The sequence below is a fragment of the Ammospiza nelsoni genome, chromosome Z (genome assembly GCF_027579445.1).
Source record: "Ammospiza nelsoni isolate bAmmNel1 chromosome Z, bAmmNel1.pri, whole genome shotgun sequence".
NCBI lineage: Eukaryota > Metazoa > Chordata > Aves > Passeriformes > Passerellidae > Ammospiza > Ammospiza nelsoni.
In genome coordinates this window covers 22,865,325-22,876,934 of record NC_080669.1, presented here as the reverse complement: position 1 = coordinate 22,876,934, position 11,610 = coordinate 22,865,325, and the positions used below count along the sequence as shown (strand labels likewise).

General features: G+C 40.9%; 1 protein-coding gene across 1 annotated transcript; it reads left to right on the top strand.

Annotated features, from left to right (window-relative positions):
- The first annotated feature begins 2,282 nt into the window (after positions 1 to 2,282).
- On the top strand, positions 2,283 to 10,390 carry MARVELD2 (MARVEL domain containing 2). Its single transcript, XM_059493144.1, has 6 exons — positions 2,283 to 3,362; positions 4,887 to 4,919; positions 5,999 to 6,135; positions 6,957 to 7,128; positions 7,464 to 7,514; positions 8,410 to 10,390. Exons 1-6 carry the CDS (start codon positions 2,283 to 2,285, stop codon positions 8,524 to 8,526), a joined length of 1,590 nt encoding a protein of 529 aa, XP_059349127.1. The 3' UTR covers positions 8,527 to 10,390.
- The last annotated feature ends 1,220 nt before the right edge of the window (positions 10,391 to 11,610 follow it).

The following is an 11,610-nucleotide window of genomic DNA, read 5'->3' as shown; positions in this document are numbered from 1 at the left end:
TCCCAGCACTGATCTCTGCAGAATTGTAGCGGCAAGTTTCCTCCATTCCAGGAGTTAACCATTAACTCATATTCCCTTCTGCAATTTCCTTCCCATCTGTTAATTATTTATCAAACCTAAGAGTGAAGTTCTTATTTTAGGCTTAAGCGTTCTTTTATGGCTTAAGGTTCTTTCAAAATAAGTCTGCTTCAGGAGATGTGGTGAGAAGCCTTTTGGAAATCCCATAGACTCTATTAACTAGATCCTCATTGCTTACTGATCATTTTTAAGGCTTTAAAAGCTTTTCCTTGTGATAATAAACAAAGCCAAAGTTTGCAGCACATTTTAAACATGTGTATGATGCGGCAAGTACCAGGTGATTACTGTGTATGGTATGTAATCCAAAAAACAGTGTTTAGACACCTGGGTCACTAAGCTATGTTAATTACTCCTAATAAAAGGAGTCTTAACCAAGGCTTTCCCATCTGGATTAATTCATTTTTCAATGTATGTAATGATAACTGTGTGATAAATACATAGCTTAGGGACTGTAGGGGCTTTTATTATTTGGAGGCAATCTGTAAATATGTTATGAAAATGTGAGAAACACTTCAAATATATATCAACTTTGGTATCCAAACTAGTGCAAACATAAACAGGACCACTTAACTAAACATATGAAATAATTATTTTTCCAGTGCCTTTAATTCTAAGTGCATTTTGATCTACCCAAAATGGTACTGGTGATTATTTTTCTTAGATCAGATTTCTTTTATGCAAGATATTAGGAAGACACTACTGTAAAGGTATTTTGGGAGGTAAGCTTAGAACTTATTTTTTTAAGAACACCTTTTTTATTAAATTAAGGAATAACTCTTTATTTTTAACACATTTTATTTACTTTGCATTTGTACAGTTTGTTTCCAGAGCCCACGATTAGTAAGTTGAGAGCATTTGAAGGTTTAATTAAAATTGATACCTTAAAAATTACCACTGTTTGGAATTTTAAACCTTGTAAAAGAAGAGACGGAAGCATAGCATAGACAATTTGATAGGCCATACTGACAATGTAAATAAAGCTCCTATGCATTAATGCTGTTTTGTACTTATCTGCAGATTTTGTGATGAATGTAGAAAGCCATTTGCAGAAGACAACGGTGCAGCACACCAGATTTCTTCTTCAGCTCCCAAACCTGAAAAACAATGGCAGAAGTGTTGATTTTTCAAACAGACTGCTCGGTGGCTTGGCTTTCCCTGTCACTTGGCCAGCTCTGTGCCAGGTGTCGCCCAAGCACCAGCCGAGGCTGGGACTGAAGCGCAGCTCTGTTGGAGAAGGACCACGGGGTGCTACAGGACAAGCAGCTGTCCATGAGCCAGCAGTGCCCCGTGGCCAAGAGGGTCAACAGGATTCTGCAGGGCATTAGGAACAACCTTGCCAGCAGGTCGAGGCAGATCCTGCCCCTCTACTCAGCCCTGGCAGGGTCACACCTGGAGTGCTGTGTCCAGTTCTGGGGTGCCCAGTACAGGAGAGACATGAAGCTTCTTAAGGGGAGGGCAACAAGGATGATGAGGGGACTGAAGCATCTCTCTTACCAGGAAAGGCTGAGGAAGTTGCACCTGTTCAGCCTCGAGAAGAGATGACTGAGAGGGGACTTTATCAATGTTTGTAACTACCTACATGGAAATATCAAGAGGATGGAGCCAGGATTTCCTCAGTGGTGGCAAGCAACGGGACAAGAGGCAAAGGGCAGAAACAGATGCAAAGTAAGTTCCACCTGAATATGAAGAATACCTTTCTTTCTGTGCGAGTGACGACGCGTTGAACAGATAGTGGAATCTCCTTCACCAGAGATATTCAAGAAGTGTATGGACGCAATCCTGCGCGATATGCTCTAGCACGACCCTCCCTGAGCAGCTGAGCAGGCAGGTTGGAATACCTGTCCCTCTGCGGTCCCTTCTAACCTGACCCCTTCTGTCATGCTGTGAGTCACGGCGCCAAGCCCGGCCGCGCCCCGCCGGCACCGCACCACGATCTCGGGAAAGCTCCCGCCGCTCCTGGCCGGGGCGGTCCCGCCACTCCCGGCCGGAAGCTCCCGCCTCCCCGGGCGAAGGCCGTGGGGCCGACGCAGGTGAGGCCGCCGGGACCCCTCAGGTGTTGGGCGACTGCTCCCGGGCCAGTGGGCGCTCTCCGCTCGGCTCGTCCTTCTCCGGCGCCGGCTGCCCTTGGGACCCCGCGGCAGTTCCCTCTCGTTGGTGAGGCGAGCGGGACCGGGGAGCGCCCGGGGCCGGGCTGAGCGCCGGCCATGTCGCGGAGCTCGCAGGGCGGGCGATCCGGCAGGTCCCCGCTGCCCCGCGGGCCCAGCCCCGGGTCCGCCGCCGCCCCGCTGCCGCCGCCCCCGCTGCCACTGCAGCCCCCCTTCGGCCCCGGCAGGACCAGCCCGGGCCCCAGCGGGCCGGCAGAGCTCAAGCCGGTTCGGCGGTTCATTCCGGACTCGTGGAAGAACTTCTTCAAAGGGAGACGCCACCCCGGCTCCAGCTGGGATAGCACGGCCTCCGACATCAGGTACATATCGGACGGGGTCGAGTGCTCGCCGCCTGCCTCTCCCGCCCCCCTGCAACCGGGGACCAGGACGGTGCCTGGCTCCTACACCGACCCATTCGGGGGGTCGGGCGGGAGCTACAACTCTCGGAAGGAGGCCGAAGCCATGCTGCCCTCCGGAGAGCCCTCGGGCTCGCTGGAGCGCCGCGGCGGCACTGGGCAGACTTACAGCGAGCGAGTGGAGGAGTACCACCTGAGGTACGCCTACATGAAGTCCTGGGCAGGGCTGCTCAGGATCCTCGGCGTGGCCGAGCTGCTGCTTGGCGCCGCCGTGTTCGCCTGTGTCACCGCCTACGTACACAAGGACAACGAGTGGTACAACATGTTCGGGTACTCGCAGCCCTACGGATACGGGGCGGGCAGCGCCTACGGAGGATACTCCTACAGCGGGCCCAAAACGCCTTTCATCCTGGTGGTGGCGGGAATGGCGTGGATTGTCACCATAGTGCTGCTTGTGCTGGGCATGTCCATGTACTACCGAACTATCCTCCTCGATTCCAACTGGTGGCCTTTGACCGAGTTTGGGATCAATGTGGCCTTGTTCATCCTGTACATGTCGGCTGCCATAGTATATGTAAACGATACCAACCGAGGTGGGCTCTGCTATTACCAGTTGTTTAAGACGCCGATAAATGCGGCTTTTTGCCGTGTGGAGGGCGGTCAGACTGCGGCGATCATCTTCTTGTTTGTCACGGTGATCCTCTATCTAATTAGTGCGGTGGTTTGCCTAAAGTTGTGGAGGCACGAAGGGGCCAGGAGGCACAGGGAATTAATGGAACAGGAGGTAAGTCATTACTTATCATTTTCTGTCTACCGGTTACCACATGAGGGTGAGCAGCTGTAAGATCTTATCATGGAATAGACGATGTCAAATCAAGTGTCTTCTCTACAGCAGATCTGTAGTCCTGAGGTTGAAAAGGCGTTTTTAAGGTGTCAGAAACAAAGTCTTGGACATGTTTTTTATTTTTTCTTGTTCTTTTTAATGTTTATAATTCATCTTGAGTAAGGACCTGGCTCTGTTCTCTTCATAATACTGGGCTCTGTTCTTGAGTCAGCTGATGAACTACTTCCTAGTGTGTATTTTCCAAACAAAGGAAGAAACGAACAATGTTCATCTGTTCAGCAGGGTTAGGTGGCTTAAAGCCACCTAGCATTTACTCAAAATCTGTGCGTTCAGCACATCAAGTGCTAGTGTGAATAAACCTAAGAATGTGAAATACTTATTTTTACTTTGCAAGCAAATCTCCAAACAACTTCTTAATACCTTTTCAGCTTTCTTCACTATAGTTATCAGCAAATATTTGTAGTAACAGCCTTGGCTAGATTTTGATGTCTCAAATTTTAGTCAGCCACCTCTTTTTCACGTCAAATATTTTGCTTGACTACTGTCCTTGCCCATACTAGAAGCATTCAGTATCTGTCTGGTTAATGATAAACTATAATAGTAGAGATTTAACACTCTTACCTAGATTTCAAAACATTGCCAAAAGACCCTTTAAAAATGAGTGAGACTTAATATAGCATGAAAATTAATGCATGTGAAACGTACATAAGCCTAAATTAAGGAGGGGTCTGCCTTTAAGGGATTTTAGAAGAGAATTTAAAGCTGCATATCCTCTGCTTTCTGACTGCAGTCTGATTTCCAGCATTTTTATTTAACGATGGTTTCCAGTTCAACATCTTGCATAAAATTGAGACTTTTCTTTTGAAAACTAGTTATAATTCTTCAGTAAAAGCTTTTTAACCAACTGATAGTGTGTCCTGCAAGAGTGAGGGGATTGCCAGAGTTGTACACAAGTTGTTCATTCTTCCTTGTTGCTATCCAAGTTCTTTTAGTCCACTGACTAAACATTTCTAAAGGGAGTACTTTAATAATAGAGGTTAGAGACTGGACAGTGCTGTGCAAAACAGCTGCAGGTTGAGCTGCTGATTAGTGCACTGTTGTGTGTTCTAGGCAATGAATTAGGATCAGCCTGTTAGTGAGTTAACGTGGGCTGGAATGTGAAACAATAATAAAGGAGCTTGAGAAGTGGATGGAGTATTTCCTGCAAGCTGTTCCTTACAGCTGTGCTTTGGGAAGTCCTGTTGTTCTAGGGTTTGGGTGGTTGTTTTCCTTAAACAAGTCTTTAAATAGTGGATCTGAAAATACTCCTTATCCTACATTTCATCATACCTAAGTGTAAATGTAATTTTCTGTATAGTATGTTTTTGAAAGTGTTTAAATTTTAGGAGTCTGTGCTTTTCCATACTATTTTTGCTGAAAATAAAACTTTGTTCTTTCCTTTTTTTTTTTTTTTTTTTTTTATAGATGAAAACGCAATCCTCTTTTCCAGAAAAAAAGGTAGGAAATAGGAATTTATTTTTCTGCTTACTGGTAATTCTAAATTATTATTATTTTCCTTGTGACTATTTTAATTAATTAATTTATTTGTTTATTTGACCTCAAAGAGATTATGTTTCGTTTTTTAAGCTAGTTTGGACAGCAGTCTCCGGCCTAGAAGATTCAAAAGGAGCTTGTAACAAACTTACTCCTAGTTAGGCTAGGTTATAAAATCTACAAAATTGTAAAATAGCAGATGTGATGGCTGCCTCTCCGTGTGCTTTTACCCTTTTCTCTGAGGTGACAAGTTCTGTAGCATTTATCACAGAGTTAGTAGACATGGCTGAAACAGCAGGTCGTCTGATGCATGATAGGTTTGAGTCTCTCTTTATTCCTGGCTGTGCGCTTAATTTGCAGGAGAGCCAGTGGAAGCACAGAGGAGGTGCCCTGTGAGTTGAGCTTCTTTCTTTGTCTCTGAGACTGCTCCAAAGACTCCCTTGCCACTTAATGCCTCAGCAGTGTTAGTGTTTCAGCCACACAAGGTGTCATTGCATACACTGCAAAGATTGTATGGGCTTTCCAGAGAAATTACAACATTAATTTCACCCTTAAATGTCTCCTGATAGACACTGTGAATTTCCTACCACCGTTTTCTCTGTTGATTCAGTAGTGGATCAAGATCCTTTTGTTTATGTTCTAAGATTTCACATTTTTTTATTTCTGGATCAAGGGATGAATTGTACAATAGGAATCAAGGAGAAAAGGGAACTCCAAAGAACTGAATGATTCCAGTTCATTCACAAATTAAATGAATACTGAAGGAAACTTCCTTGCAATATTTTTTTAAACATGCAAACAATTCTTTCCAAAGGTGCAGAAATATTTATCTGTACTGTTGTTAGGACAAACTTAAGAAGAATACTGTGTGAGAAACATTATTGTAAGTCAATAAACTGATTTTCTAATTACAATAAGTGTTGTAGAAAATATCTGTGATTTGCTTCTACTGCTGCTCAATACATGCATCTCTGTCTTAAGGTGTATTTTGTGATTTATGTAAAACTGATTTCATTAAGAACAAATTTTCTCCTTTAAAACAGTATGAAGGTGATGACAGACCAAGGGAAGAAGTCAGTTACAGGCAACTCAAATCACTGGAAAGAAAACCAGAGCTACTTAATGGTCATATACCTGCAGGCCACATTCCTAAACCTATAGTGATGCCAGACTACTTAGCGTAAGTGACTTGATTTTGATGGGCCAACTTAGTGGAGGATACTTGAATCATGTTTTTCACTCTGCATTTCTCCAATGGTTTCTCTCCCATGCACATGATATGGGAACTCGTAATTGTGTGTTAAGTTAACATTAAAAAGCAGAGAGGGTGGGGCTGGTAACAGTGGCATAAGTCCCGTAACTATAAATAAGGATTCTTAATTTAAAAAAATAAACCCCCACAAACCTCAAATGTTGAAAAAGAATATCATAATCTAGCAAGTACGTTAACTGCCAAAGGAAGAGAAGACCATTACATATATATTAGAGGAAAAAACCAAAATACATGGGAAATTGCCTTTTTAGGGCTAGAAATTTGACTACTCTTACACTTTCTAATGCTGCATCTCTAATGTGCTCCCTTAATTGGAAAGGGTAGGCCTTTCCAATTAATAAATTAGTTTGTATACTATTTGCCATGGGCACAAGTAGAAACAAGGGAGGTTGCACCTGAATATTAGGAAAATATTTTTCTCTTTGAGGGTTGGCACAGGTTTCCCAGAGAGACTGAGTCTCCATGCTTGGAGATATCAAAGCTGTATGGACATAGTCCTGGTCTAAGTGTTCCTATTTGTGCAGGAGGTCAGATCAGATAACCTCCAGACATCTCCTATAACTTCAATTATACTGTGATTCTCTGATTTCAGTGCTTTACAGACATGCAAATTTCAGCAGCTTATGAGATTAGCAAAAAATACAGAAATACTCTGTCAAGGTGAAGAGTCTAAATGTTGTTAGTAAGCTGTATCTCTAAAATTAATTCCTAATTATTTTTCTTTTTAGGAAATACCCTGTAATTCAAACAAATGAAATGAGAGACCGGTACAAAGCAGTATTCAATGATCAGTTTGCTGAGTATAAAGAACTGTCTATGGAAGTTAATGCTGTATTAAGAAAGTTTGATGAGCTGGATGCATTGCTGAAACAGCTTCCACACCATCCTGAAAGCATATATGTAAGTACCTGTGAAATGGGCTCATGAAAAATAGCTGTATTAGGTGGTATTAGACAGTTTTTGACTGTCTTTAGTTAGAGCACAATGTCTTACAATAGTTAAGAACTATACATGGTTTTCTGGGAGTTTTAGTTTCTTTGTTTCATACTAGTAGCTTTTAAGTTCTAGTGAGTCACAGTTGATGTATTTTCATTATTTCCCCAATACAAGATTTACATCTAAAATGTTATAACCACAAGGTATTGATCAAATGAGGATTCTGATGAGTATTCTGTAGTATTTACATGCATATATGGAACACACTCAAAGTTTAAAAATCTGTGGTTTCTCATTAGGAACAGGAAAGGATATTAAAAGTTCTGCAGGAATACAAGAAGAAGAAAAATGTAAGTGTTTTAAATTTACATTGCTATTGAATCTAATGACTAGCAAAGAGAGTGTAAACAGACAATACTTCTGATGCTGGGCAGATTTCAGTATCTCAGGGTACCTGTAGTGTTTTGCATATTTTGTCTTTTAAAACTTCAGCAAAGCTATGGCACAACCCATACACTCATGGCAAAAGCATTTTAGAGAGTAATGATTCCAGTAGCCACATGTGGGGAAAAACCCATCCCAACAGTTGAGCATTTTCATCTTCTGAGAGTATGTTTAATCACTGAGCATTCTGCATTCAGTTATATTCACTCACTGACACAGCCAATGGATAAAAACAGAAAACATAGTCTTACATTTGAAAAGACATTTTTGTATTTTTTTGAGGCATGGAATTAGACACTCTAAAAAAGTAATTACACCTCTTGGAAGAGGTTTCTCTCTGTAATTTTTAAATGCAGACAGCAAATATGTATCTGCGTTCCATTAAAAACATTATGCATTTCAAATACAATTTTTTTCCCATGAGATTCAGAGTTTATGTCCATGTTAGTTAAGCTTCATTACTTTTTGAGGGGGGAGGATGTATTGCACGTACAGCAAATACATGTGTAAAATCTAAATTATGTACTAGGATGTCATTTATATTTGCAAATTTCTGCTTTAAAACAGCTCTATTTACTAAGAGAGCTGCCACAGCATATAAAGGCAGAACATTTTCTTCTGTCCTTTCATGAAGGAAGGGGAAACAGGAAATAAGAAAGGGCCAGGGGAAAAGAGTGTGATTTTTTTGAGAATTTTTACATACTGTCCTTTTAGTCAAGAAGATAATTGATAATAGACTATTCTTGGAAGAGTCTGAAAGCCTAATATATACTAATGTATAGGTTTTTGTATTTTTGGTAGGATCCTGCATTTCTGGAGAAAAAGGAGCGTTGTGAATATCTGAAGAATAAGCTTTCTCACATAAAACAACGAATTCAGGACTATGATAAAGTTATGAATTGGAATGTAGAAACCTAGTAATGACTGCACTTCATGGATACTATTTTCTGGTTTTAAAATTGATATGTGTATTTTAAGCTATTTATTTACTCTTTAAACAGTACACTTATGGGGATTACTTAATCACTGTCATATGTTTGGATGTTGTACATTACTGATAGTTTTGTATGCAGATCCAATTGTAATTGAAGTTATGACATAAGTTAGGAAACTGCTGCTAACATTATGCTTTCATTAGTGCAAATCCTGGCCTCTTAAATATGAATACTTTATTTGAAAATACTTCATTTGCAAACTTGCAAAGCCGACCAGAAAAAGCAGTTTCCATATATCTTGTGGAAACTTTGCATAGAAATGCTGTTAACAATTTTGGATTTTATTTATATGTGACGTCTTAATAATATCAGAAGAGCTGAGCTGATCTTTCTGTGTGGGGTCTGATGCATTTTCTGATTCTGTTGAATATTTTGGGCAATTCAGAAGCTAGTTTAATACGAATTTTTGTATTGTATTTCCAAATGCTGTCAATTATACCAGAAATCATCTTGAATTTTGCCTAACAAGTGAGGAAAAATAGCTTCTTATTTAACCACCTGGGGAAGAGGGACTTGGGTTTGGTTTTTGTATTGTCCTCTTCAGAGATGACGCAACAAATCTATACTTGGCCTAAAAGGTACAGGACGAGGCATATTTAATGTCTCATTGGTGTTGCTATAGGTCAGTGTGCTCTGCCTGCCTTCTGGATCACGCTGTTCGGGGTAAATGTGTTTAAGGGCTTTGCTCTTCATCAGCAAGTAACAGGACTTCTTGTCTGTACAGCTGCTGCTAATGAACTTGGCATTCAGAGAGCGAGTACAGCAGAATGAATTCTCATTCAAAGTATAAATTGTTAGTATCTTCTTTAAGGCCAGATAAAATGTATTAAAAGACATACTTTCCAGAGCATATTTGCATAAATTCTATATATTTTTATATTTTCTTGGGGATATTATGCTGGCATTAGGTCTGTATGTGCAAGTACTTTCATAAGCCAGTAAATTTTCTCTTTGCATCCTTTTTCATATCTTTATTTACTTTAACTTTTTTACTTACTATAATTGTTAGAAGCATTGATAGTTTTTGTACAGTTTTCTACAACTGCAATTTGTCTGTTCTGAAATATGTTTTTTAATATTAAAAAAACCCCACCAGTGTAGCCATATTACTCTATTGCTTATAAAGATATTTTGTTTGAAAAAGGTGCTCTGATTACAGTTACTGCAAATTTTTGTTAGTGATTTGGTTTTTTTCTTTGAAAGTTTTAACTTCTGCCTTAATTTTAAGGAACAACATCAGGAAAGCCATTTCCAGTTTAGTGTGATCATGGTAGTACTACCTCTGCTCTTCACTGCTGGAAATGTATTAACATACCTCACTCTGACCATTGTAGCCCTGCTGGTTTTTCAACCCTTATCATTGATGCTGCAATCCTGATGGCCATGCACCCACCTTCATACTTGTAAAATTGACATTCAAATTTTATCAGCCATTTAATTCCAAGAGCTTTAGTGGATGAAGTAAATAGCACAAGATGCCATGAGAACACTCAGAAAATTTGAAAATTTGGCACCTCTTAATTTCAAAGCTTTCAGTCTCATCTGCTGGAAGGTGCCTCAGTATTTTCATCATTCTGAGAACAGGTGACAGCCAGTGCAATGCCTTGTTCTCTCTCTTCAGTGCCTTTCTATCTGGTTCTGGTTTGTATTCATTTCAAAGGAAAAACCTCTCTTCCTTATAAAGGAGATGGGCCAATTTTTTATACTTGCGCTGAATACCTGTTAAATTGTTCTTTGTAAGAGAAGTACTTGTCTAAATCTCCACAATCTAAATAAATTACCTGTCACACCCCGGTTTCTTGTTTTTTTCTCAGTGAGAGTTCTGGGCTTGCATCAATAACAGGAGAAGATTAGCACAGGTTTGAGGATCAACTGGTGCTTCTAAAGTTCTAACAATAACATAACTGATGTTTTCTTTGGAAGATTCACAGTCTGCACACTTAATTTGTCTTCTTTCTGTAGCACCAAGCTTCTTTTGACAGTGGTGTGAGTTTTAGTGTTTGAGAAACTGGCTCCTGGTCTCTCAGGCAGTGTCTGCATAGCCTGTGGAGAACCATTGTTTTGCTTCTTTCCTACAAAGTTTCCAACAAATGGATTGGGAAAAGGTAATAGCATACCTGTGCCAGGAATAAGGAGATTAAGCAGCAACATCTGTATGTGGATTCTCGTGTTTCCCAGTAAGATGCTATAGGTGTGGCTAAGTAGATTTTCCAAAGGTTGGAAAGAGAAGCTGGGAGAGGTATATTCCCTTCTGCCTGCCTTTTGGATTTCAAACAGAATTGATGGAGGGCATGACAGAAGCAAGCTACCATCCTAAGGTACACAGGCCGTCCTAAGGCTGCAGCAATGTGTTGCAATCATTACAGTAAATGACTTGCCCAGTCCTGTGTCTTGTTTCAGGGCTGCTGAGGCACCTCTGGTGGGTACAATCTGTGCACTTGTTTTGCTCTAACCTACCAAGGGACAGCTGAAAAGGGTCTTGTCTACAATGCTACAGCCACGCTGGAGAAAAACTGTTACTCTAAGATTAGTCTAACGTGTTCATCTCTCAGAGAAATTGAGATGAACTAAATAAGAATTAATGTCTGGAAGCTGAAGGAACTTGAAGCAAGGCAGAAACTAGGAGGAAAGTGATGGGAGAGTCCCCCAATCTGAGTTACCATAAGAACTATCAAGGAAAGTGGCTTCTTGATATTAAAGAATAGAACGCCTACTCCAGACAAAACTGGAGTTTTGGATTATTATCACCTCAATCTCTCTGTGCAGTCCCTCTAGGCTCAGCTCTGAACCTGCATTTTTGCATGTATGTGTAAATGATGTGCTGTGTGGTCTTATGTATGTGTCTGGGTTTTTGCAGAAGGTAGTTAACAAATTAATCACCAAGGAATACTGCCTTACATCAGTGGCCTTGCTTTTAATTACAGCCTGTCCTCAAACCCTGAGTGTATACAACAAGAAGTTTTATCATTCAGCCTTCCTCTTAGAAAACACCTGGCTTCACAGATCT

Coding starts and splice junctions, on each gene's coding strand:
- MARVELD2 (XM_059493144.1), top strand. CDS start 2,283: ATGTCGCGGAGCTCGCAGGGCGGGCGATCCGGCAGGTCCCCGCTGCCC. Junction 6,136..6,956: donor GTGATGCCAGACTACTTAGC/GTAAGTGACTTG, acceptor TTTTCTTTTTAG/GAAATACCCTGTAATTCAAA. Junction 7,515..8,409: donor AATACAAGAAGAAGAAAAAT/GTAAGTGTTTTA, acceptor TATTTTTGGTAG/GATCCTGCATTTCTGGAGAA.